Raw genomic sequence first — 22,900 nt, forward strand, 5'->3', positions numbered from 1 at the left:
TAAAAAAAAACAGGAAAAAAATCTAAAACAAAAGGTAATTACTCCCAAAGTGAGCACAGAAGGATTGGATTTGGAAAACTGAAGCATAGGAAACTAGGTCTGCTGTTCACAGCATAAGGGCCCTTTTCACACGGATCAGTTTTTGATGCGCATTTGGTGTTTAAAAAGCAGAACAGATATGCGTAAAAAATGCATCGCTTTAAATCTTATGGAACTCACACCAATGTGCTGTGTATTTCCTGCATGCTGCATTTTTTTGGTGTACATATAAAAGGTGCACCAAAAATGCACCTCCCCATTAAATGAATTGAAAATGCATGCTGAGAGTCATGCAACTTGAAAACATGCCAAAAATGCATTAAAATCACGTACACGTATTCATTCCCTACCTTGCACCACAAAAATGAAACATGCAATCTGATTGGTTGTTGTGAGTTGTTCTTAAACTTTTCTTTGCTTCTGTTTTCTGTAATTAAACAACAAGTCTAGCAATGATTCATATTACAGAATGAAAGTATTCATTGCTATTTATATTATTTTACCAAGTTGAATAATACCAGTATACACTATTGCACATGTATTTATTTATTAATTTATTTATTACAAACGTATTATATATATATATATATATATATATATATATATATATATTGCTTTATGTTCATTCACATCAGTTCCTGCCCTCAAGGAGCCTACAATCAATAGCCTGTACCTTGCATACATACATGTACGAGGGCCACTCTAGACAGGAGCCAATTTACATACCAGCGTGTCTTTGAAGTGTAGTGGGAAACTGTAGGAAGGCAATGCATGCACAGGAAAAACAGGCAAACTCCATGCAGTTAGTGTCTGAGCCAGGATTTGATCTGAGGACCCCAGTGCTACAAGGTAGAAGTGCTAACCAGTCTGCTACCCCTAAAAGGAGTACGTCAGCTGGTTATGTTAGGCTTTGCCCCTGAGGGATCTTACATTTTATCATCCTACAACAGTAACATTCTTCACTCTGTCTTCATTTCAGGGGGTATGGAATCTGGTGTAGCTTTAGCGGATGTCTGGTGCTATATGTCTTTACTTGATAACTGGAATCTGGTCTCCAGGATGATTGTTCCAAGGTGTCGACACAACAGTCTGGTGTACGATGGCAAAATCTACACAATTGGTGGCCTTGGCGCAGCTGGGAATGTTGACCATGTTGAAAGGTAAGCTCTAAAACATACCTGCAAATCTAAATGCATGATCGAACTACTATAATTAAAGTCCATCTATGAAGTTTAGAAGCAACAGACCAATGGAAAAGAGGTTTTGGATTATTCTGGCAGTTGGAGAAAACCATAGCAGGTTTCTGGAAATGGAATGTTTAGTAATATGACATTATATTTTTTGTGAGACATGTAAGATATACGGTATATTAATTTAAAATAAAGTACTATTTAATACAGTAGTCCTTGTTTCCTATTGAGAGATCAGTTTGGGTATGGCCACCCTGTGTTTGATACAAAGGTCTGAATGTATGGCCTGGTGTAGTTAGCAGGGACAACAGTATATGTGCTTATGGTCCATTTAGGAAGCAATGTGGTTCCTTGTTGCACTGGACTGTGCAGGGGTGTCATGGTCAAAGCAGGTGAACACCATACACCAATATGTTGGTAGGAAAGCTTTATTACAAAATGATGCCAATGCCACAAAGATTTCTAGTAATACCACTGGAATTTCAGGCTATACAATTTACTGCACAATAAAAAGTCCTTTTGAGATGATAATTTTGTTAATGTTCTCTGACACTAAAAGCTGTTTCCGGGGTATTATTTACTAAACTGAAATGAGCTTAATAGAATGGACTCTGGGCCTAGTTTACTGGCATATGAAGTGCTATGGACCTAATGATCGCAAACATTCAGTCGTGTGCAGGGGAACCTGAAAAATGCTTGAGAGTAAACACAGGTTCATGTTAGTAAATCAGCCCAGGTTAACTTTACTTTTCCTTATTTAAAGAAAAAGTCTCACTTTGTTTTTTCAGTAATGTGTTCTGTTCCCCAGGGGACTAAGTAAATGTAGTTTTTGTCCCATCTTCCTATGTGCTGTCTAGAGCTAGCTGTGAGGTCAGACATGGCACCCCAACTCCACCTCCAATGGCTGTCCAAACAAACAGCTAGCAAGGAGAGGGCTGCTGTGGCAGATGGCACTTTTTCCATCTCTAAGCACTTGCCTGCTCACTTGGAACATTTTAACCAACAGAGCTTGCCTCAGGCAAGTGCTTGGAGATTGAGAAAAGTGCCTTCTGTCAAAGCGGCCATCTCCTTGCTAGCTGTGTGGTCAGAACATTTTAACTGACAGAACTTGTCTGGAGCAAGTGCTTGGAGATGGAGAAAAGTGCCTTCTGTCAAAGTGGCTTCTCCTTGCTAGCTGTGTGGTCGGAACATTTTAACTGGCAGAGCTTGCCTGGAACAAAGACTTGGAGATGGAGAAAAGTGCCTTCTGTCAAAGTGGCCATCTCCTTGCTAGCTGTGTGGTCAGAACATTTTAACTGTCAGAACTTGTCTCGAGCAAGTGCTTGGAGATGGAGAAAAGTGCCTTCTGTCAAAGTGGCTTCTCCTTGCTAGCTTTGTGGTCGGAACATTTTAACTGATAGAGCTTGCCTGGTGCAAAGGCTTGGAGATGGAGAAAAGTGCCTTCTGTCAAAGCGGCCATCTCTTTGCTAGCTGTGAAGTCGGATGGCTGGTGGGGGGAGTGCCTGGTCTGTGCTAGCCTTAAACAACACCTAGGCTGATGGGACTGAGTACTACATGTACATTGTCCCTTGGTGAACCCAACACTTGGTAGACTTCTTCTTTAAGTGGTTCCATCTCACTTTAGTAAATCAGGCCTAGGTTCACTTTACTTCACCTCATTTTACTTCTCTTCACCTCACTTCACATCGTAGTAAATCAACTAAACGGAATGCTGCTAACACTACTTTTTCTTACCACTGATTTTCAGAGACATTTCCACATTCTATGCAGACAGTATCACAGGCACGCTGTAATGAAACAGAAGCATTCTGAACGAAGGAAAATACGAGTGCCATAGGAAGAAATTATTTTTACGGGGTGCTGAAAAATTCCCCTTAATTGCCCTTTGGCTTCAGATCATTAATAGATCATTGTTCGAGCAGGTCGGGGTTTGACAGATTGACGGCATCTATAAATATCTCACTCAGTCACAGAATTTTATGTGTGAACATCCTGCAAATATAGATGTTCCATCTGTGCCATAATGAACATTTTAATTAGTTAATATCAAAACTTTGGGTTAGTGTATGAATTTGTTCTCGAAGATCTCCCGCTGTGTCCTCCTCCAGGCCCTGTAAGAGGCTGCAAAGGAGTTAAAGTTTCCAATTAGGGCGTTTTTTACATAATCTCCCACCGAGCCCTGGTTTCTGTATCTCGCTAGTCCTCAACGGGCACACTGTAAACCTTTCTGATGGGATTTGCAAGGCTTGAAGTTATAATTAATCTGCAGTTATCTGCTCCGTGATTTATGAGCGGAGACAGCGCAGGAGAAAAAAAACAGACTAATATTATACGTCCCATCTGGTTTATTCTTGGAGATCAAATATTTTTACAGAGAAAAAAGGGGGGTTAATTGGATTTTCTAATCTGACTTTTTGATGTGCCCACGGCCATAAAATTGACATTCTGAACAAAATTATGCCACGAGGCAATTACTGAAGGAGAATCGCTCACGCCCTGCCTGCTTGTCGGCGGCATGCTTTCTGGATCGTGGAGTGGCTATATTCAGGGGGGTACGATGTCAGCCCTTTGCTGTGGCACATTACCAGAAATAGGCTTTAGGTACTGTAAGTGAGCACTACCTGGCAGTAGTGAAGGGACACTATAGTCCTTTTGCAGTTTAATTCATCAGCCTATGAACTTAATGTACCTTCATTGCAGAGATCATTCTATCCCCTTATTGTGGACTTCAGCCTCTCAGATACTTCTGCTCTTTATGCTCAATACAGAGGTCCACTCTAATCTTCCATGAGCTCCCTCTAGTGATCACTGGCAGCACAGTAAGATATAAACACTGCTTCTCTGTTTCAATGCATGTCTGTGGTTAAGGCATCATTTACACAGGCAAATTGAAGTGGTTGTAAACCTCATGCATGAAATATGAACAAAGCATATCCCTCTATAGCGTGTACTTGTCCCAATCCAGAGCACTAACTGTCATTTCTGTCTGCTGCCTTGTTCTTCTGCTATCAGCATGAATCACTTCTGACAAGTGTTCCTGACACCAAGAGAAAAAAGGTGACAGGGGAGGGACCACCAGCACACAGCCTGTAATTGACAGCCTCAGCTCTGTTCCTGTGAGATGTGGAGTGGGGTGTATCTCTTCCCTCCAATCAGCTCTTAGAGCTGTCCTCACTGAGCTCTGCAGTGTGACATTTCAGTTCTCTGCCCCCTACTTTCTGAAAGTTTAGACAAGCTTTATAAGTTATGGACTTTAAACAGCTATAGAGATGACTGCAGATAAACAGGTACACTTTATGTAGGAGGATTTGCTTCACTCCTGCATATCACCTGAGGCCAGTCTCTTTACTGGGTTTATGCAACAGTTTACAACCACTTTATGTACGCCCAAGTGACCAAGGACTAAGTCAGACCTGAATTGAATAAAAAAAAAACAGATGTTTTAAAAAGTTACCTGAGCCCACCTTAGCTGTCATTATGCAGAGATGCTATTCACACTCTAAGTTATGCAGATGACCAGCAGAGGGAGCTACTACAACTCACTTAGTGGTCCACTCCACTCTCCACACAATGGCTCCCTCTAGTGACCACTAGCAACACAGCCGGATATAAACGGTGCTTCTCTGTTGCAGTGCAAGTTTGTGGTTAAGTCAGACCTGAACGCTGAATTAAAACACTAGACTTTTTAACCACTTGCCTACCACTTTTACCCCCTTCCTGCCCAGGCCAATTTTCAGTTTAAAGTGCTGTTTCACTTTGACTGACAATTGCGCGGTCATGCAACACTATACCCAAACTAAATTTTTCTTTTAGACAAATAGAGCTTTCTTTTGGTGGTATTTAATCACCATTGGGGTTTTTATTTTTTGCTACACAAATGAAAAAAGACCAAACATTTTGAAAAAAAACTGTTTTTCTTATTTACTGTTATAAAGTTTTGTAAATAAGTGATTTTTATCCTTCACTGATGCGCGCTAATGAGGCTGCACTGATGGGCACTGATAGGTTGCACTGATGGGCACTGACGAGGCTGCATTGACTGGCACTGATGAGGATGCACTGATGAGACTGCACTGATATGCGGCACTGATGGGCATTGATAGACGACACTGATGAGCATTGATAGGTGGCACTTGTGGGCATTGATAGGCGGCAGTTATGGGAACTGGTAGGCATTACTGATGGGCACTGACAGCCTGCACTGATGGGCACTGATAGCCAGCACTTATGGGTACTGATATCCAGCACTGATGGGCACTGACAGCCATCACTGAGGAGGCACTGAAAGCCAGCACTGATAGGCACTGATAGCCAGCACTGTTACAAAGCACTGATGAGCACCATTAGCCTCACTGATGGGGCAACACTGATCATCAGGGCACTGATGATCAGTGCCTTGATGATCAGTGTAGATGTCCCCTTTGAGGAATGCCGCTTACCAGCTCTCCTCACATGCAGTCAGCGTGAGGAGAGGACTGCCAATAACTGGCATTTCCTATTTACACTGTGATCAGCTGTGATTGGATACAGCTGATCACATGGTAAAAGATGTGACGGTGCGGCGGCAGACCCCAGCCCTTCTCACCAAGTTGTGACCGAAGGACTAGCCAATCTAAAACCGCGCTGCCAGTTGCGTAACAATGCCACACTCAGCAGCACCCTGCACAAAGATTTTCCAGCTCACTGGACCAAAATCTATGTGCCCGCAGCCTGAGAGCGATTGTTACTGGGTCAGGTTAATTACGCAATTAGCCCTTCACACTGCCACTACCACCTTTTTACAGAGAAAGAGGAAACTCACAAATCTTAGCAGTAACACTATGATGTTTGAATAAGCGTCTGTATACACACTGTCACCGCAGGCAGATGTATAAAGAGGTTTTAAAACACACAGTAGCACTCTTCAGAGACAGGGATTATTAGTTTGCATTAAAGAACTCTAGAAACAGTTCAACACTTTTCAAAAAATAGGATTTATTACTAAAAAGGTAAAAATGGTGCAATAAAAATATTTACAGAAAAAGATGTAGCCAATATATATATATAGATACAAAGAGCAATAGCACAGCAGAGAGATAACAGAAAAAAGTTTAGGGAGGTAGAATACTTGCCAAAGTTCTTGGTTTAAGCAGATTCAAGTGTCCTGAACAAAAGGGTACCTTTTCTCCCAAAGTTGGTTCCTGATGTTAAAAGGGAGAATCTCTTCATCTTACCTTTCCAGGCCTGACAGCCTGTTTTCTAGTGACCCAGCAGGGGGTGTCTACTGAAGCCAAGGGCCAATCACCTCATTTGGGGAGTTGGTTTAGGCGGAGACCCAGGCTGGGACCCAAATCCCTCACAAGTTTATACCATGGTTAATAACCTTCCATAGGTACATGTAGCATCCTATCCACTGTCAGAATAATATGCAGAATCATCAGACACCAGATATGACATATTTACCTGTGACGGTTAAAGAGATATCACTTTCTGCTCTTGGGTAGACGTTATCTAGGGGTGTAAGGTATCAGGTGACTTGTATTAAAATGTCCCACCTGAATATATGCTTTGTTTTATTGTACTTTGTTCCTGTCGGGAGGTATGGATTTGTATGAAAAAGTGATTTCAGTGGAATGTACGTTTTACTGCTACTCCGGAATGCTTTTCATGTCCAGTGACTGATGGATTTATAGCTTTACGATCAGGCCAGAGCAAGAGTCTGGCAGACCTCATGGAACCAGCTAATGGGGTTTACAACCATGAAGTGTATCCAGCTGTGCCCTGTGCACTCCTGAACTCAGCACACATACAGACCATATGCCATTCAACAAAAAGGGAGGGGGACTGATTTGGAGTGAGAATGACACAAGATGGTGGATCTTAGCAAAATGGTTGTCCGCGTCCATATCTGTGTGCACAATTGCTACAAAAGACTGCTGTGATTGGCCCTTTACCTGGATCCGTGATCAGCTGTGTCCCCTAACATGTGTTAGTATAGTGATCTGTCATTTTATTTTTTGTTCAGCCAGCTGGGTTGTATGAAAAATATTACTTTACATGTGTACCCAGCTTTTATATTAGCTGTCCTTGAGCAAAGGTGCTAATTACATTGCCATATATGCAGATGGCCAGAAGAGGGAGCCTCTCAGCTATTGCTGCTCACTTATCCTAATGCAGAGATTCACACCAATCCCCACAGAGCCCCCTCTGGTGGCCACTGGCTTCTTCAGCAGCACAGCAGGATATAAAAAGAAGGCAGGAGGCTGCAGACCACAGTGAGGGGAATATACAGATTTCTTCAAGTAAGTTTCAGAGGCCAAATAAATGAAAAGTAATCACCGCTCAAGGCTGGTCTTCACCTGTATCACCTCCACTGCACACTAGCAGATGCTGGCCTTGTTCATAGCAGACATCATGGTAGAGAGGAAAAATCCAGTTGGGCGCACATCCAATAAAATCACCTTAATTTGGACATATTCAAAATAGACACTCCACAATATACAAAAGAGGGAACATCACACTCCAGCTAACACGTTTCACGCCACCGTCAGCACTATGATTAAGCTCTGATGGTGGTGTGAAATGCGTTAGCTGGAGTGCGATGTTCCCTTTTTTGTATATTGTGGAGTGTCTATTTTGAATATGTCCAAATTAACTAGTTGCCGACCGCAGATAGCCGAATGACGGCTTCACTGCGGCCGGCCAGTTCTGGGTGGACCCCGCGCACCCGGCGATCTCCGTGATCGCTGTGTCCTACGGACACAGCTGATCACGTGATGTGGTAAAAGGCCGATCCCAGCGGCCTTTTACCACGTGATCAGCGGTGTCCAATGACACGCTGATCACAGGGAAATGCAAGTGCCGGTTCTCGGCTGCACTTTCCTCACGCTGTCAGATCGTGAGGAAAGTATTGCCGAGAACCGGCAGTTGTCACAGTGGGGATCGGCACCGATCATCAGGACACTGATGATCAGTGCCCTGATGATCGGTGCCCAGCAGTGCCACCCGCACGTTCCGCCCACCTGTGCCCAGCAGTGCGCCCACTAGCTCTGCCCACCTGTGCCCAGCAGATCACCCACCTGTGCCCAGCAGTGCACCCACCTGTGCCCAGCAGTGCACCCACCTGTGCCACTCTGCAGTGTCACACACCTGTGCCCAGAAGTGCCACCTACCTGTGCCCAGAAGTGCCACCACCTGTGCCCACCCATCTGTGCCCACCAGTGCCACCCACCTGTGCCCACCCACCTGTGCCCACCCACCAGTGCTGCCCACCAGTGCCACCCACCAGTGCAGCCCAGCAGTGCTGCCAGTCAGTGCCACCAGTCAGTGCCCAGGGGTTGTGCCAGTCAGTGCCGCCAGTCAGTGCCCAGCAGTGATGCCAGTCAGTGCCGTCTATCAGTACCCATCATCAGTGTCACCTATCAGTGCCGCCTATCAGTGCTGCATATTAGTGCCGCCTATCCGTGACACCTCATTAGTGCTGTCTATCAGTGCCGCCTATCCGTGCCACCTCATTAGTACTGCCTATCAGTGCCCTTTAGTGCTGCCTATCAGTGCCCATCAGTGCCGCCTATCAGTGCCCATCAGTGCTGCCTCATCAACGCACATCAGTGAAGGAGAAAAAATACCTGTTTGAAAAATGTTATAATAGAAACAAAGAAAAATTATTTTTTTTTCAAATTTTTTGCATTTTTTTATTTATAGCGCAAAAAGTAAAGTGCCCAGTGGCAATTAAATACCACCAAAAGAAAGCTCTATTTGTGAGAAAAAAATGATCAAAATTTCATATGGGTACAATGTTGCATGACCGCGCAATTGTCAATCAAAGTGCGGCAGCGCTGAAAGCTGAAAATTGGCCTGGTAAGGAAGGGGGTATAAGTGCCTGGTAGGCAAGTGGTTAAGGTGATTTTATTGGATGTGCGCCCAACCGGATTTTTCCTCTCTACCATAAGTTACAGAGGCCCAGTTCATTTTTTGTGCAACCTACATCCAGCTAAATTATCTTCACTAAATATGCAATTGTCATTTAATATTTAAAAATGTTCTTATATACAGTACTTGTAACAATATATGCACATGGGGCAGCCATGTTTGCTCATTATATATGCAGGCTCTGCTTCCTACTATGCCAGGGCTTCCTTCACCTTTTTCTTTCAATGCAAGTTTATGGATCAGGTCTGACCTGAATGAAAACCGGCTAACTCAACTTATCTCAGCAGTCATTAAAGAGACTCTGTCATTTTGTCCATTCAGGGTAGGGGGACCGAGTCTCTTAATAGCCCACCCCTTTACCTAGTTAAACTCCTCCTTCACCAGGAGTCAATATATGTGTAAGTTCAGTGTCAAAGCTTATTCAGGATTGATGATTATGTCCTCCCCATTAAGTCACAGTCTTTGAGGTTGGTTAATGGCCACTTTGCAGCACCTCCTGTGTTGCCCCCACCCCCACAGTGCTGTTGGCTTCCCACCGGCAGCTGCAAGCACACAGTAGTATCCTGCAGGATGGAGTGGGGGAAGGGTCTGGTATATATGTCGTATTTCCTAGACCGTTCTTTTCTGAATGAACACAATGGCTGATTGGTGCTGAACACTCACTGTGTTCATTCATAACTTGAAGCATAGTAAACTGTGTTTTTTTTTGGGGGGGGGGGCTATCAGGTTGGCTGTATGGTGCCCTATGGTTTCTAACAGCAGCCCTGATGATGGGTGTAATTCTCAGTATCTGACCTTATTCTATATATAGGCACTCTGCACGGTAGCGCTTCTCGTGTTCTGTATGCTGGATGCAATTCTCAGTATTTGTTCTTATTCTATATGTATGGACTCTGCACAGTAGCACTTTCCTTGTTCTGTATGTTGGGTGTAATTCTTAGTATCTGACCTTATTCCATATGTATGGACTCTGCACAGTAGCACTTCTCTTTTTCTGTATGCTGGATGTACAGTAATTCTCAGTATCTGACCTTATTCTATATGTATGGACTCTGCACAGTAACACTTCTCTTGTTCTGTATGATGGGTGTTATTCTCAGTATCTGACCTAATTCTGTATGTATGGACTCTGCACAGTAGCACTTCTCTTGTTCTGTATGCTGGATGTACAGTAATTTTCTGTATCTGACCTTATTCTGTATGTATGGACTCTGCACAGTAGCACTTCCCCTGTTCTGTATGCTGGGTGTAATTCTTAGTATCTGACCTTATTCTATATGTATGGACTCTGCACAGTAGCACTTCCCCTGTTCTGTATGCTGGGTGTAATTCTTAGTATCTGACCTTATTCTATATGTATGGACTCTGCACAGTAGCACTTCCCCTGTGTTTTGTATGCCGGGTGTAATGCTTAGTATCTGACCTTATTCTATATGTATGGGCTCTGCATAGTAGCACTTCCCCTGTTCTGTATGCTGGGTGTAATTCTTAGTATCTGACCTTATTCTATATGTATGCACTCTGCACAGTAGCACTTCCCCTGTTCTGTATGCTGGGTGTAATTCTTAGTATCTGACCTTATTCTATATGTTTGGACTCTGCACAGTAGCACTTCCCCTGTTCTGTATGCTGGGTGTAATTCTTAGTATCTGACCTTATTCTATATGTATGGACTCTGCACAGTAGCACTTCCCCTGTTCTGTATGCTGGGTGTAATTCTTAGTATCTGACCTTATTCTATATGTATGGACTCTGCACAGTAGCACTTCCCCTGTTCTGTATGCTGGGTGTAATTCTTAGTATCTGACCTTATTCTATATGTATGGACTCTGCACAGTAGCACTTCCCCTGTGTTTTGTATGCCGGGTGTAATGCTTAGTATCTGACCTTATTCTATATGTATGGGCTCTGCATAGTAGCACTTCCCCTGTTCTGTATGCTGGGTGTAATTCTTAGTATCTGACCTTATTCTATTCTATATGTATGCACTCTGCACAGTAGCACTTCCCCTGTTCTGTATGCCGGGTGTAATTCTTACTATCTGACCTTATTCTGTATTTATGGACTCTGGACAGTACCACTTCTCTTGTTCTGTATGCCGGGTGTAATTCTCAGTATCTGACTTTATTCTGTATGTATGGATGGTGCACAGTAGCACTTCCCCTGTTATGTATGCTGGATGTAGTTCTCAGTATCTGTTCTTATTCTGTATGTATGGACTCTGCACAGTACCACTTCTCTTGTTCTGTATGCCGGGTGTAATTCTCAGTATCTGACTTTGTTCTGTATGTATGGATGGTGCACAGTAGCACTTCCCCTGTTCTGTATGCTGGGTGTAATTCTTAGTATCTGACCTTATTCTGTATTTATGGACTCTGCACATTAGCACTTCTCTTCTTCTGTATGCCGGGTGTAATTCTCAGTATCTGACTTTGTTCTGTATGTATGGATGGTGCACAGTAGCACTTCCCCTGTTATGTATGCTGGATGTAATTCTCAGTATCTGTTCTTATTCTGTATGTATGGATGGTGCACAGTACCACTTCTGTTGTGTTGTATATGCTCAGTGTAATTCTCAGTATATGTTCTCATTCTGTATGTATGGACTTTGCACAGTTCTCTTGTTCTGTAAAATTCCCAGTATCTGTTCTAATTGTCTATATACAGTAACTTATATTTTGTGTCTAGTATAGGCTTCTATTGAATCCAGCTTCAAAGTCCCGATGAAGAAGGAGTCTTGAACCCTTGAAACATGCCAGCTTTGTCCTCTGATTATCTGTGATACATTTCACTGACCTTGCACTATCTCTCCACTTTTACACTTTGCTTAGACTTTTTTTGGGACGTTCAGGGATATTCCACATAACATCTTCCTGGAGATCAAACATGCTTTTCCCATTTGCATCAAGCGCTCCTTACATACCTTTTGCATGTATTAGGGAGTCAAGAATGACAAGTTTTTTGAAACAAGTACTTTTTTTTACTAAAAATATGAATGGCATTTGATAATGATGCCACATGCCCTGGCACATCATAAAAAGTATCCATTTTAAATACAGGTCCATTTTAAGAGATGGTGACAGTCACAGGACTCGTGTGCATCTGTTTAGTTATTTACATAGCAGACGTTTTCCAACATTGAAAGTAATTAATACACTATTCCAAATAAGAGTGACATGCCTTTGGCTTCTATAGCGGGCAGCTGACAAAAAAAATAAAATGTGTCTGCTGACAATTACACTCTTAACTTATTATTTTTTCTGCGATCAGCATTATATTTTTTTTTGCTAAAACAATTGCCAGTTCTGTCCTGACAGCTGTGTCCCATCATGAGTGAAATCTCATTGTAGACGGTAAATCAAGCAGCCTCTGGTTGTCCCATTGACATTGCTCATCTCTGCAGGAAACAAGTGACACCTAGTGGCCAGGATTCCAGCACAGCTCCGGCCTGGCTCTCTCCCATTCAGAGCTTGGCTCGAGCCGCTTCAGTTCCCTGGCCCTGCTTACTTGTGAATATCACAATGAGCCAGCCTAAAGCAAACATGCAGTAATAAAAAGGCTTGGACGGCCATCCGTCAAGGAGAAAAACACAATCTGCGACATTCATTTTCTTTAGACGTGCGCTTTATAGGATGAAGGTCAAGAGTTTGTACTGCGTCCAGGATCTCCGCAGTGTGGAGAGCCCCCTCATCGGCCATCTTGTTCTTGGCCTTCATTTCGTTTGGATGTACTGCTGAAATTTCCACCTTCTCCAGATTTAGTCAGCTTTTGGTTCTGGAGGTGAAAAGAAATTTTGTGCAAACTCTCTGGATGTTTGGATTGGAACATTGTGTACCAGCCATGTACAGTACATGCATATTAGCTTTTTTTATAGACACCTTACAAATTTTATATACCTTGTTTTTTTTAAGCAAACTTATTAGAAACCTGGACAAAATACACTGGCCATAAAAAGAACATATTCATACCTTGAAACTTTTGGAAATTTGAATTGCTGCGATTGGGAACGGAGCTAATCACTGTATGCCAAATTTTGGTTGTGCTAAAATGTGAAGGGGTTTAAAGGATAGGTCTACTGTGTGTTGTCAATGTCACTAGAATGCTGACTAAGTGGGAGCCAGATGCAATGTGTGTACACCATTCTAGTGCACCTGGGCCCCACCTCTCCACCATTCCAGTGCACGTGGGCCCCACCTATCCACCAGTCAAGTGCACCTGGGTTCCACCTATCCAGCATTCCAGTGCACCTGGGTCCCACCTATCCACCATTCCAGTGCACCTGGGTCCCACCTATCCATCATCCCAGTGCACCTGGGTCCCACCTATCCACCATTCCAGTGCACCTGGGTCCCACCTATCCACCATTCCAGTGCACCTGGGTCCCACCTATCCACCATTCCAGTGCACCTGGGCCCCACCTATCCACCATTCCAGTGCACCTGGGCCCCACCTATCCACCATTCCAGTGCACCTGGGTCCCACCTATCCATCATTCCAGTGCACCTGGGTCCCACCTATCCATCATTCCAGTGCACCTGGGTCCCACCTATCCACCATTCCAGTGCACCTGGGTCCCACCTATCCACCATTCCAGTGCACCTGGGTCCCACCTATCCACCATTCCAGTGCACCTGGGTCCCACCTATCCATCATTTTAGTGCACCTGGGTCCCACCTATCCACCATTCCAGTGCACCTGGGTCCCACCTATCCACCATTTCAGTGCACCTGGGTCCCACCTATCCACCATTGCAGTACATCTGGGTCCCACCTATCCATCATTCCAGTACACCTGGGTCCCACCTATCCACCATTCCAGTACACCTGGGTCCCACCTATCCACCATTCCAATGACACTAATAGTGTTGCCTGCAGCTGGCTGCTGGGTGCACCTGGCCGAAACCTACCTATTTTGGAGAAACTTCTAGTGTATCTGGCACTCAATAGGTGATTGACTAATTTCCTCTGGTCACTTGTTGGCCAGCCAATACCATCCACTTGCCCACTACAGCTACTTTCTGGGCTATAGCTTGCCTCCTTTGCTTGTTGAGCGCTTACATTGATGCTGGCAGTTCCCATGATTACCCTGATCATTAAGGGTCACTGATGGCTGCATTTCCAGAGACGCGCAGTTGCCCCTGTCCTGCACTGGACCGCTCTGCTCCCACACAGCAAGCACACTGCCTATATATACTGTATATATATATATATATATACAGTATATATTTATACACACACAGTAACACTTCCCCTGTTCAGCATGCCCGGTGTAATTCTCTATATCTGATCTTATTCTCTATGCATGGACTTTGCACAGTAGCACTTCCCCTGTTCTGTATTCCGGGTGTAATTCTCTCTATCTGATCTTATTCTGTATGCATGGACTTTGCACAGTAGCACTTCCCCTGTTCTGCATGCCGGGTGTAATTCTCCGGATCTGATCTTATTCTGTATGTATGGACTCTGCACAGCACTATTTCTCTTGTTCTGTATGCCGGGTGTAATTCTCAGTGTATGTTTAGGTGTAGCTGTGAGCAAGTTTTTTTTTCTCCCCCCTCCTTAGTCACTTCTTGTGTCCGCCCCCCTATTCACTTCCCAGTACCGCACCTTTTAGAGAATACAGAGCCAAGTATCATTTTGTAGTGCTGAATAAGTTGTAGGAGATGTGATATTGATAACAAGTAAAGCAGAAATATAGATCATTGCAGCCAGCAACAATAGATCCCCCCAGCAACAACAGATTCCTCCAGCAACAATGAACCCCCAAAACTAAATACCACCCCAACAACAATAGACCCCCAGCAGCTACAGCAGATCTCCCAACAGCCAGAATCAATAGACTCTCCAGCAGCCAGCAACAATAGACAATAGACTCCTTCCTCAACAGTAGATTTCTTCCAGCAACAATTGACCCCCATCAACAATAAACCCCCCAACAGCAACAATAGACCTCTCCAGTAACAACAGACCACTGCCCAAAATAGATACCCTTCAGTAACAAAAGTTCCCCCAAAAGCCAGTAACAATAGGTCCTACAGCACCTCTATGCTATTACATACATTGAGTGCTGATGGTGCCAGAACTTCGTTCTCCCGCGTTCCTGGTAACAAAAATCCTTGGCTTTAAGTAAGGCCCAGAGTGGCTGAACTGCACCAGAGTACCTGCTCAGCTATTTTTTAGCCACTTGATGAGGATACCAAGGATCTTTAATGGAGTTCCGGCTTGTATTTATAAAAAAAAAATACCTTGCACATGCGGCACATGCACATCAAGGTGGACCCAGCCTCCTCTTCTCTTTGCAGTGGCACAAAATCACAGCTCAGAAAAATAATGTAACGCACGCTCTGCTTTGTTTACATTTTACATCTACAGAATATCAATTTTAGAGATGAAAAAGATTCAGGTAATGACCTGGCACCTGGACCTAAATTTTGGCATTTGCGGGTCAGTTCCAGAAAGTTCCAAAGCATGACAATTACGGGAGGAAGAAGCTGCCATAAGTGGAAACTGCGTGTGAAAATGACTTGTAGATCAGGAGATCCAAGCAGATGAATTGAAATACAAACTGATTTTGTCCATGCTGTCTCCTAGTCCATTAGGCCACACATCACATTAAAGGACCAATATGGAAACGTTTGAGATTTGCCCATAACTTCAGCTGCATATATATATGATCATGATTTTTTTAAAATCAAATGTGCAGTTCAAATTTCTCAAGTTTGTGGAGACTGTAAAGGCACCTAGTCTACCTAGACCTAGTCTACCTAAAGTAGTATTTAATTCAATCAGACTCTAAACACAACACTTGTGCACTTAGTCCTCATGTACACTGAACGTTTTTACAGCGGCTGTTTTTGGCTTTTGACATTTTTTTCTACAGCTAGTAAACCCCCAGCATGTTATCCTATGTCTCCATGCACACATAGACTGTAAGCAACGTATTTTGGCTAGAAAGAAAACCCAGGACTAGTGGGTTTCTAGAGGCGTTTTTTAGCTGTAAAAACGCTCTAACGCTGAAAACATAGTTATATACTTACATAGTTAGTCTGGCTGAAAAAAGACAAATGTCTATCCACTTCAACCATTAAAAAAAAAAAGGTATAATCCTACACCCACAGTTGATCCAGAGGAAGGCAAAAAAAAAACCTAGCAAAGCATGATCCAATTTGCTCCTGCAGGGAAAAAAATTCCTTCCATAAACCAGGGTTTTTGGACGTTTTTTGGACAAAAAAAACTGCTAAAAGCCGCAAACTCAGAAAAATGCAGCTAAACTCTAATACAAAACTGCTAAAAAAAAGCTGAAAAACTCAAGTTTGTAACGTGACTTTACACAGCTAACATTGCCAGCGTTATCAAAACACTCATTGTGCATGAAGCCTTATTGTTATTGTGGATCAGAAGTTTACAAAAACCAAAATGTGAGAAAAAACTCTTCGGGGCCAACAATATAAATCAATAAACCCCAGGGGACCACAAATCATTCCTCTAAAGTGCGTGACTGTACCTTAGCCATGAAAGTTACAACTGGCCTCCTGTATAAAAATAGTACTGCTATTTTCATTATTGATTTGCAGTTTACCATAGACCTTGGACCTATTATTTAAGGCCCTCCCACTTTTAAAGGTGAAATATGGCCACACCCACCATTTGCCAGACTAGCCCACTCCCACTCCATTTCCAGTCTTAGGAATACTGCCTTACAAAAGTTCCCAGGTATGCTGCTGTTCTTCGCTTCTTTCTGTTCACTGCTGCTTTGTGCAAAGCATTGGTTTCAGGTCCATAGAGGAGAAGACTTCAATGCACAAGAGACCTCGAAACCAGATTCCGTATGAATAGAAGAACAGGCCACCAAATTCATGGCATGTAAGCAGGGGTGGACTGACAACTCATGGGGCCCCCGGGCAATAGGGGATCATGGGGCCACTGTGTCCTCACCCACACTCAAACCACACCCAAAAAAGCCTATGAACGGTACCAGGGGCATCTCATGGGGCACCCTACTGACCCCAGGCCCTCGGGCAGTGCCTGAGTGCCCGAATGGTCAGTCCGCCCCTGCATGTAAGTGAACTTCATTATCAGTAGTAGTGACTTGACAGCACAGACATCCAACACAGGGCCAGCCTGTCCTCCAATATGATCCAAAAAAATGTAAATGTTGGGAGGGAGACTACAGTTACAGTAAGTGATGTCATGAAAACCACTACAGTTTAGTAAAAAGTGGGTTTATCTGATAAATCCTTATCACGCTATCATTAGTAAATACAAGGTATATTATATTTATTTGTTTTAAACTTTTTTTTTTAACATTTCTTCAGTTGCTTCCTGGTTTCTGGCCTAGGCCAAAATGATGAGAAAGTGGAAAACCCAAATGCTCCTGCACTTAGGGATGGACTCTATGTCATAGAGATCACACAACGAATGTCTTGGAATATGCACACCTTGCTGCCCTCAAAGAACAGAGGAGTCCAAAAGTACTAATAGAGAAAAACAAAACAGGGGGCGCTCCGGCCTAGTGCATTACCTTTAAAAGTATGTTTATTAAATTTAAAAGAAGGTATTCTACTCACAAAAGTACATGAATATAAGCACATCATATGAGAATGCTCTGTCCAATTCGCACTGCGTTTCTGAATGGTGATGAGAATTATGGACATCCAAAATAGTTGATGCGTTTCAAGGACTAGCCTCTTCCTCAGAGCCTCTGTTTTGTTTTTCTCTACTAGGCCAAAATGATGTCATACATCCAAGGATTCTTCATTAGCCTTTTTTCTTTTCCTGGAGAAGGGGCTTTCTCAGCTAAGCACACCCTCCTGCCTGCATACCTGAGCTAAGGGCAGATGGATTCCAGGAAGTAAATGCTACATGAATAATCTGCCCTTACTCAGGATGGCTGTGGCTAGAAATGCTTTGAATATCGATAATGAACTAAACAGTATTTCAACTTTGTGGTGCTCAGATACAGTAGAGTTCAGCTTTAAGCCTTTTACCGCCAGGTCCATACATTGTACGGACCTGACAGCCGGGGGGTTTATACACAATCCGGTGGCTGCAGCCACTGGGATTGTGTACAATACTGACAGGCGACAGGCAGACTGCTCCCTGTCAGGTGGAAGCAGTTGAACAGTTGAGGGCACAATCAATTCCACAGCCCCCAGTAATGGTGCCCCACCCCACGCATGTGCTCCCATATGTATCGGTGCCCCGCTTGCCCATCTGCAGGCCTGGGGAGCGACATGGCAGGAGGGGAGAGAGGAGAGCAGATGAACCTCTTCTTTCTGTGATCCGAAAGGCGATGTGTATGACAGTCTGCATTGCAATACATCTAGTGGAGACATGCAGGGTCTAAAAGATCTCAGGGTCTCAATAAAGAGAACCTGTCACCTAAACATCATCACATAGGGAACTTTGTGTCCTCTATGTGATGAAAAAGAAAAGTAAAAAAAAATATTTTTATTGCAAAGAAATAGTTACACCCGAGCACATAACTTCCCTCCCCAAAGAAAAAATTTTGAAGCCCCCACCCCCATAGATACACATGTATGAACATAAATGCACATGTCGGGGTGCCTACACATGAAAGCATTGATTGTAATACGCATGTTCAGGGGCGGACTGACCATTTGGAAACTCGGGCACTGCCCGAGGGCCCAGGGTCAGTAGGGGGCCCAATGAGATGCCCCTGGTACCTTTTTCATAGCTTTTTTGAGTTTGGGCAAGGACACAGGGGTCCCATGATCCCCTATTGCCCGGGGGCCCCATGAGTTGTCAGTCCTCCCCTGCACATGTTATATATCGCCGCGCACGCCGGAGTGAGAGCAATAATTCTAGCACAAAACCTCCTCTGTAACACTAAACTGTTGACCTATAGGGGGCTTTTGAAGTGTTGACTATAGAAAGTATAGGGTACTGAAGTTTGTCGGCATTTCATAGGCGCACACAAAGTTAAAGTTTGACATGTTGGGTATCTATTTACTCGGCGCAACCTCGTCTTTTATATTGTACCAAAAAATTAGGTATTGTGTTTGTTTGCCCTAAAATTCACTTTAGTGTATTTTTTACTGAAATTTTGCATTTCCATGACCTTTGCAGTAATATCGTGTGACATAAAAAATTGGAACTACCACTATTTTATTCTCTAGTGTGTCTTATTTCAGAAAATGTATAATGTTTGGGGGGTTTGTGCAATCTTCAGGCCTGAAATTATTTTTTAAATGTGTGCAAAAATTGTGAAAACAGCTCTGGCAGCAAAAGGGTTAAACACTAAAATGTACAAATGTAATTAGAGGACTGTTTCAAGGCTAAACTCCAGGCAGCCAGGAATAGTATCTAAATTTGTCTTGTTATGAGTCTCTTATATTCACCTGTATATCAGGACTAGAAATGAAGGTTTCAGTCTCTGTTTTTAGCCTGAAACATTGTGATTTTTCCTGTTGTGACAGCAATGGAATTTTGCATTGAAGGCCTAGTACCATTCTTTATTCTAAACTGCCCATATCCAAAGATTGCTTTCAATAAAAGCTTACCATCCGCTGCAGGTCATTGATTTGCAATCTTCAGTGCAGGCACTACTGGAGCACACTAACCTGATATGATGTGAGTTCATTGCCTTTAAAGGAGACTTTCCTTGAGATAACTGTGGGCTAACCTCCTTCAGCTAGGTGCCCTGCTGTCATAGTCATCCATTGGCTTCAGTACAGTTTCTCTAATGACAACTCTTCTTTAGCAGTGCTGTATGGCTGCGCATTAGCGTGCCGTTATGATAACAGCGTACCTTTCTTAACTGACACGCTGAGCAAAACTAAACTCACACATGAGAACACAACCCCAGCAACCTCAGGGTAACGGGTAAATTATTAAGTAAATGGAAAAATAAACTAACAGTGACACATTAAGCATTGAAGATGATGCAATATGATGTGCAGGGCAGCGAGTGATTTAAGTAGAATATTCTGCTTCATTAATCGGCCTGTGTGCGGAAGACCAGTTATAAAAATAAGATGAGCTGTGAGCCATTGACAAAGAAAAGGCGTCTTATCAAGCTCTCATTATTTTCCCCCGCAGTGTTGGGCCGTCTGTAACAATTAAAATAAATCATTTTTAAAATAAATAATTTAGTCTACCCAACACTGTAACAAAATCTATTATCTAGAAAATATATATTAGGTTTGTGCATTCTCTTTACATAGGGAAGCAAAGGGTGTTAAATGCATAGAATATAAACTATGATATATGGGCAAAATTACCCCTGATTTATACTGATTTATACTAAACACTGGAAGGCGAATCCTGTTCTAGGTGTACAATCCTGTCTATCTGTAGCACACCTACCAAGTTGGAGTGTCACTAGTGGGAGGCTAGCCTGTAGCCAGCCTGAGCTCTGATTTTTATTGTTTCTGCATTTGATGGGTTTCCCCTAGCCTAGGGCATGGTCTACTTTTGGCTTTTGCTGGGGAGTTTTTTCCAAAGATAAACAGTGTTATGGGCCTTAAATATTTATTTCACTCCATCTAATCACTAGGAGGTTTAGTGACGTGGGCTGGAAAAGAAGATGAATACTCAAGGGGCCCATGGTCTCCCTGGCTGTGTGCCTGGGAAGAAAGCAGTTCCATGGTCTAGAGCACAAGATGGGATGCTTGCCTTGGTTGGGGCCTGGAAGTACAGAAAGTTGGCTGCTAAAAGGAGCACTTTCATACAAGTCCATTTAGTCCATTTCCAATTTCAGCTTAAAGGCACATAATTGAAGATTGCCAGTCTCAGCTTAAAGGCACACTACTGGCCCATGAGAGGGACGGAAGTTACCCTCTGGAATTTTGTCACTGTTTTGGGTATTCTTTAAACCCTATCTCTCTCTCCCCTGGACTTTAAATCTCAACTCCTGGAAAATTTAAAATCATCCTTTGCAGTGGGGCTGCACCTGCACTGCAAGGATTCATAGCTTGTTTAGTCTAGTGGAGAGGAAAAACAGTTTTGCTTGCCCGATCCTCTACTGTCCTGGCAGATGGTGCTCCCTCACGCTGTGGAAGTGGACTTTCTCTTGGTGTCATCACCACCAGTGCAAGGCTATGGACCCTAGACTTCTGGGGGAAGAAGAAGCTGCAGGGACATGCCTAGCTGTGGGGGGAGCGGAAGATCAGGTAAGTAAATCTTTTTCGTTCTTCTAGACCAAGACAAGCAATTAAACCTTGTAGTGCAGGGACCTTCCTATTGCAAGGGATAATTTTTTTAGTTGCTTCTTGTTAGGCTTTAGGACAATACATTCTTCAAGCAAAGATTGACACGGAAGATGTCGGTCAGTCTGCCACCGCTAGTGGGTCAGTGAGTAATTAGGAAAAGCACCAGTAGAAAGGTTAGGGGATTCCGTTAAAATCAGCGGCTCCTTAGGGGGTCATTGCTATCTATCTATCTATCTATCTATCTATCTATCTATCTATCTACCCACCTCAACAGGCAACATCCAGCAAAGTCACAAGGCATGGGCTACATATCAGTGGAGAGATGTGTTCACCTGACAGACTTTATGATCAGTGGTTTTTTTGTATTTTCATAAGATCATTGTGCACATGGACAACCTGTATTGCATCACTTGCAAGACTCTGTTGAGAAGACTTCATAGTCCTGTCATGGGATATTGAAAGTCATATTTGTCTTGTCAGCTAGTCAACCTCTGGTGAGTTTCTCATCATTGGGTGGAACGAGTCTTTGTTAAAACAAAGGGGCACTATTCTGGAAGGGTCCTTTGCTAGCCCTCCTCTTTGGAAAGAGAGCTTTATGAAGGAGTTGAGGTTCCCTTATGAACAGTCTGTGTGCCTAAGGGGTCAGAGAGCTGGAAATGAGCAACAGTGGAACCTCCTGAGGATGTTGTGTGAGATCCTGGATGCTGAGACCCTTCTACTAGCCAGAGAAGCTGTAGGATCTCCTAAGACATTTGTATATGCAACCCTCTATCATCTTGCCTCAAGGTTTGTAATGAAGGTTTTGAACTGCATCTACAAGATTGTACTTGCATTTGTTTACAAGATCATATGAGTGAACTACCTAGAACAAGATATTCCTAAAAGGGAGTTCCTTTTTTAATCTCAACACCCTTTTTAGGAGGAGGCACTAAAGATGTAAGAGCACAGGAACCTTACCTTAACTCTCACTTGGCAGATTCTCAGAATCTTCTAATATATAATTACTGCCAGAAGCTGTCACGCTATACTTTCTTGACTACTTGCTTGGTCAGTCACCTGTAATAGGCATATGTATTCCAGGTGTCAGAATGTCTGATGTCCACATATTTGTTCCAGGTCAGCCTCTTGCTGGTGTCCCTTCAGGGCATCCAGCACCGTAATCCAGCAGTCCAGTCTGCTGCAGCTGCAGTCTTTTGGTACCTAAGACTACTCTGACAATGGAAAGTGTGAGCGATGTGGTCACCCACAAAAAGGATCCTCTGCAATCCAGAAGATTGAAGATTGGAGAGTGCATTACAAGACCACTGTTTTAGGAAAGTAAAAAAGGTGAGAGGGTCAGGTAGGCCCTACGTATGAGAGCTTCAAAGCTAAAGGGGAAGGAATGATATAAAAGGTAGTAACGTTTGGGGGGAAGGGGAGATTATTTAATTGGAATGGTAAAAGTTCAGGTTTTAGGTGCAGGCAGGGTAGGCTTCCCTGAAGACATAAGTTTTCAGGAATCGCCTGAAGGTGGACAGAACAGGAGATAGCTGGGCAGATTGAGGTAAGGAGTTCCAGAGGATGGCAGAGGCTCTAGAGAGATTCTGAA

At 43.4% G+C, this 22,900-nt stretch overlaps 1 protein-coding gene across 3 annotated transcripts in view; it reads left to right on the forward strand.

Moving 5' to 3' along the window:
* KLHL29 (kelch like family member 29) overlaps nt 1-22,900 on the forward strand; it is a 1,282,993-nt gene that overhangs the window by 1,142,681 nt on the left and 117,412 nt on the right. For all 3 annotated transcript variants that reach the window (XM_089656087.1, XM_089656089.1, XM_089656088.1), the window contains one exon: nt 1,019-1,199. In XM_089656087.1, the coding sequence (XP_089512213.1) occupies nt 1,019-1,199 (181 nt within the window). The remainder of the gene's footprint in view (nt 1-1,018; nt 1,200-22,900) is intronic.

The sequence above is a fragment of the Staurois parvus genome, unplaced genomic scaffold, assembly GCF_062004578.1.
Source record: "Staurois parvus isolate SC_StPar_1 unplaced genomic scaffold, SC_StPar_1.0 ptg000886l, whole genome shotgun sequence".
Classification (NCBI taxonomy): Eukaryota; Metazoa; Chordata; class Amphibia; order Anura; family Ranidae; genus Staurois; species Staurois parvus.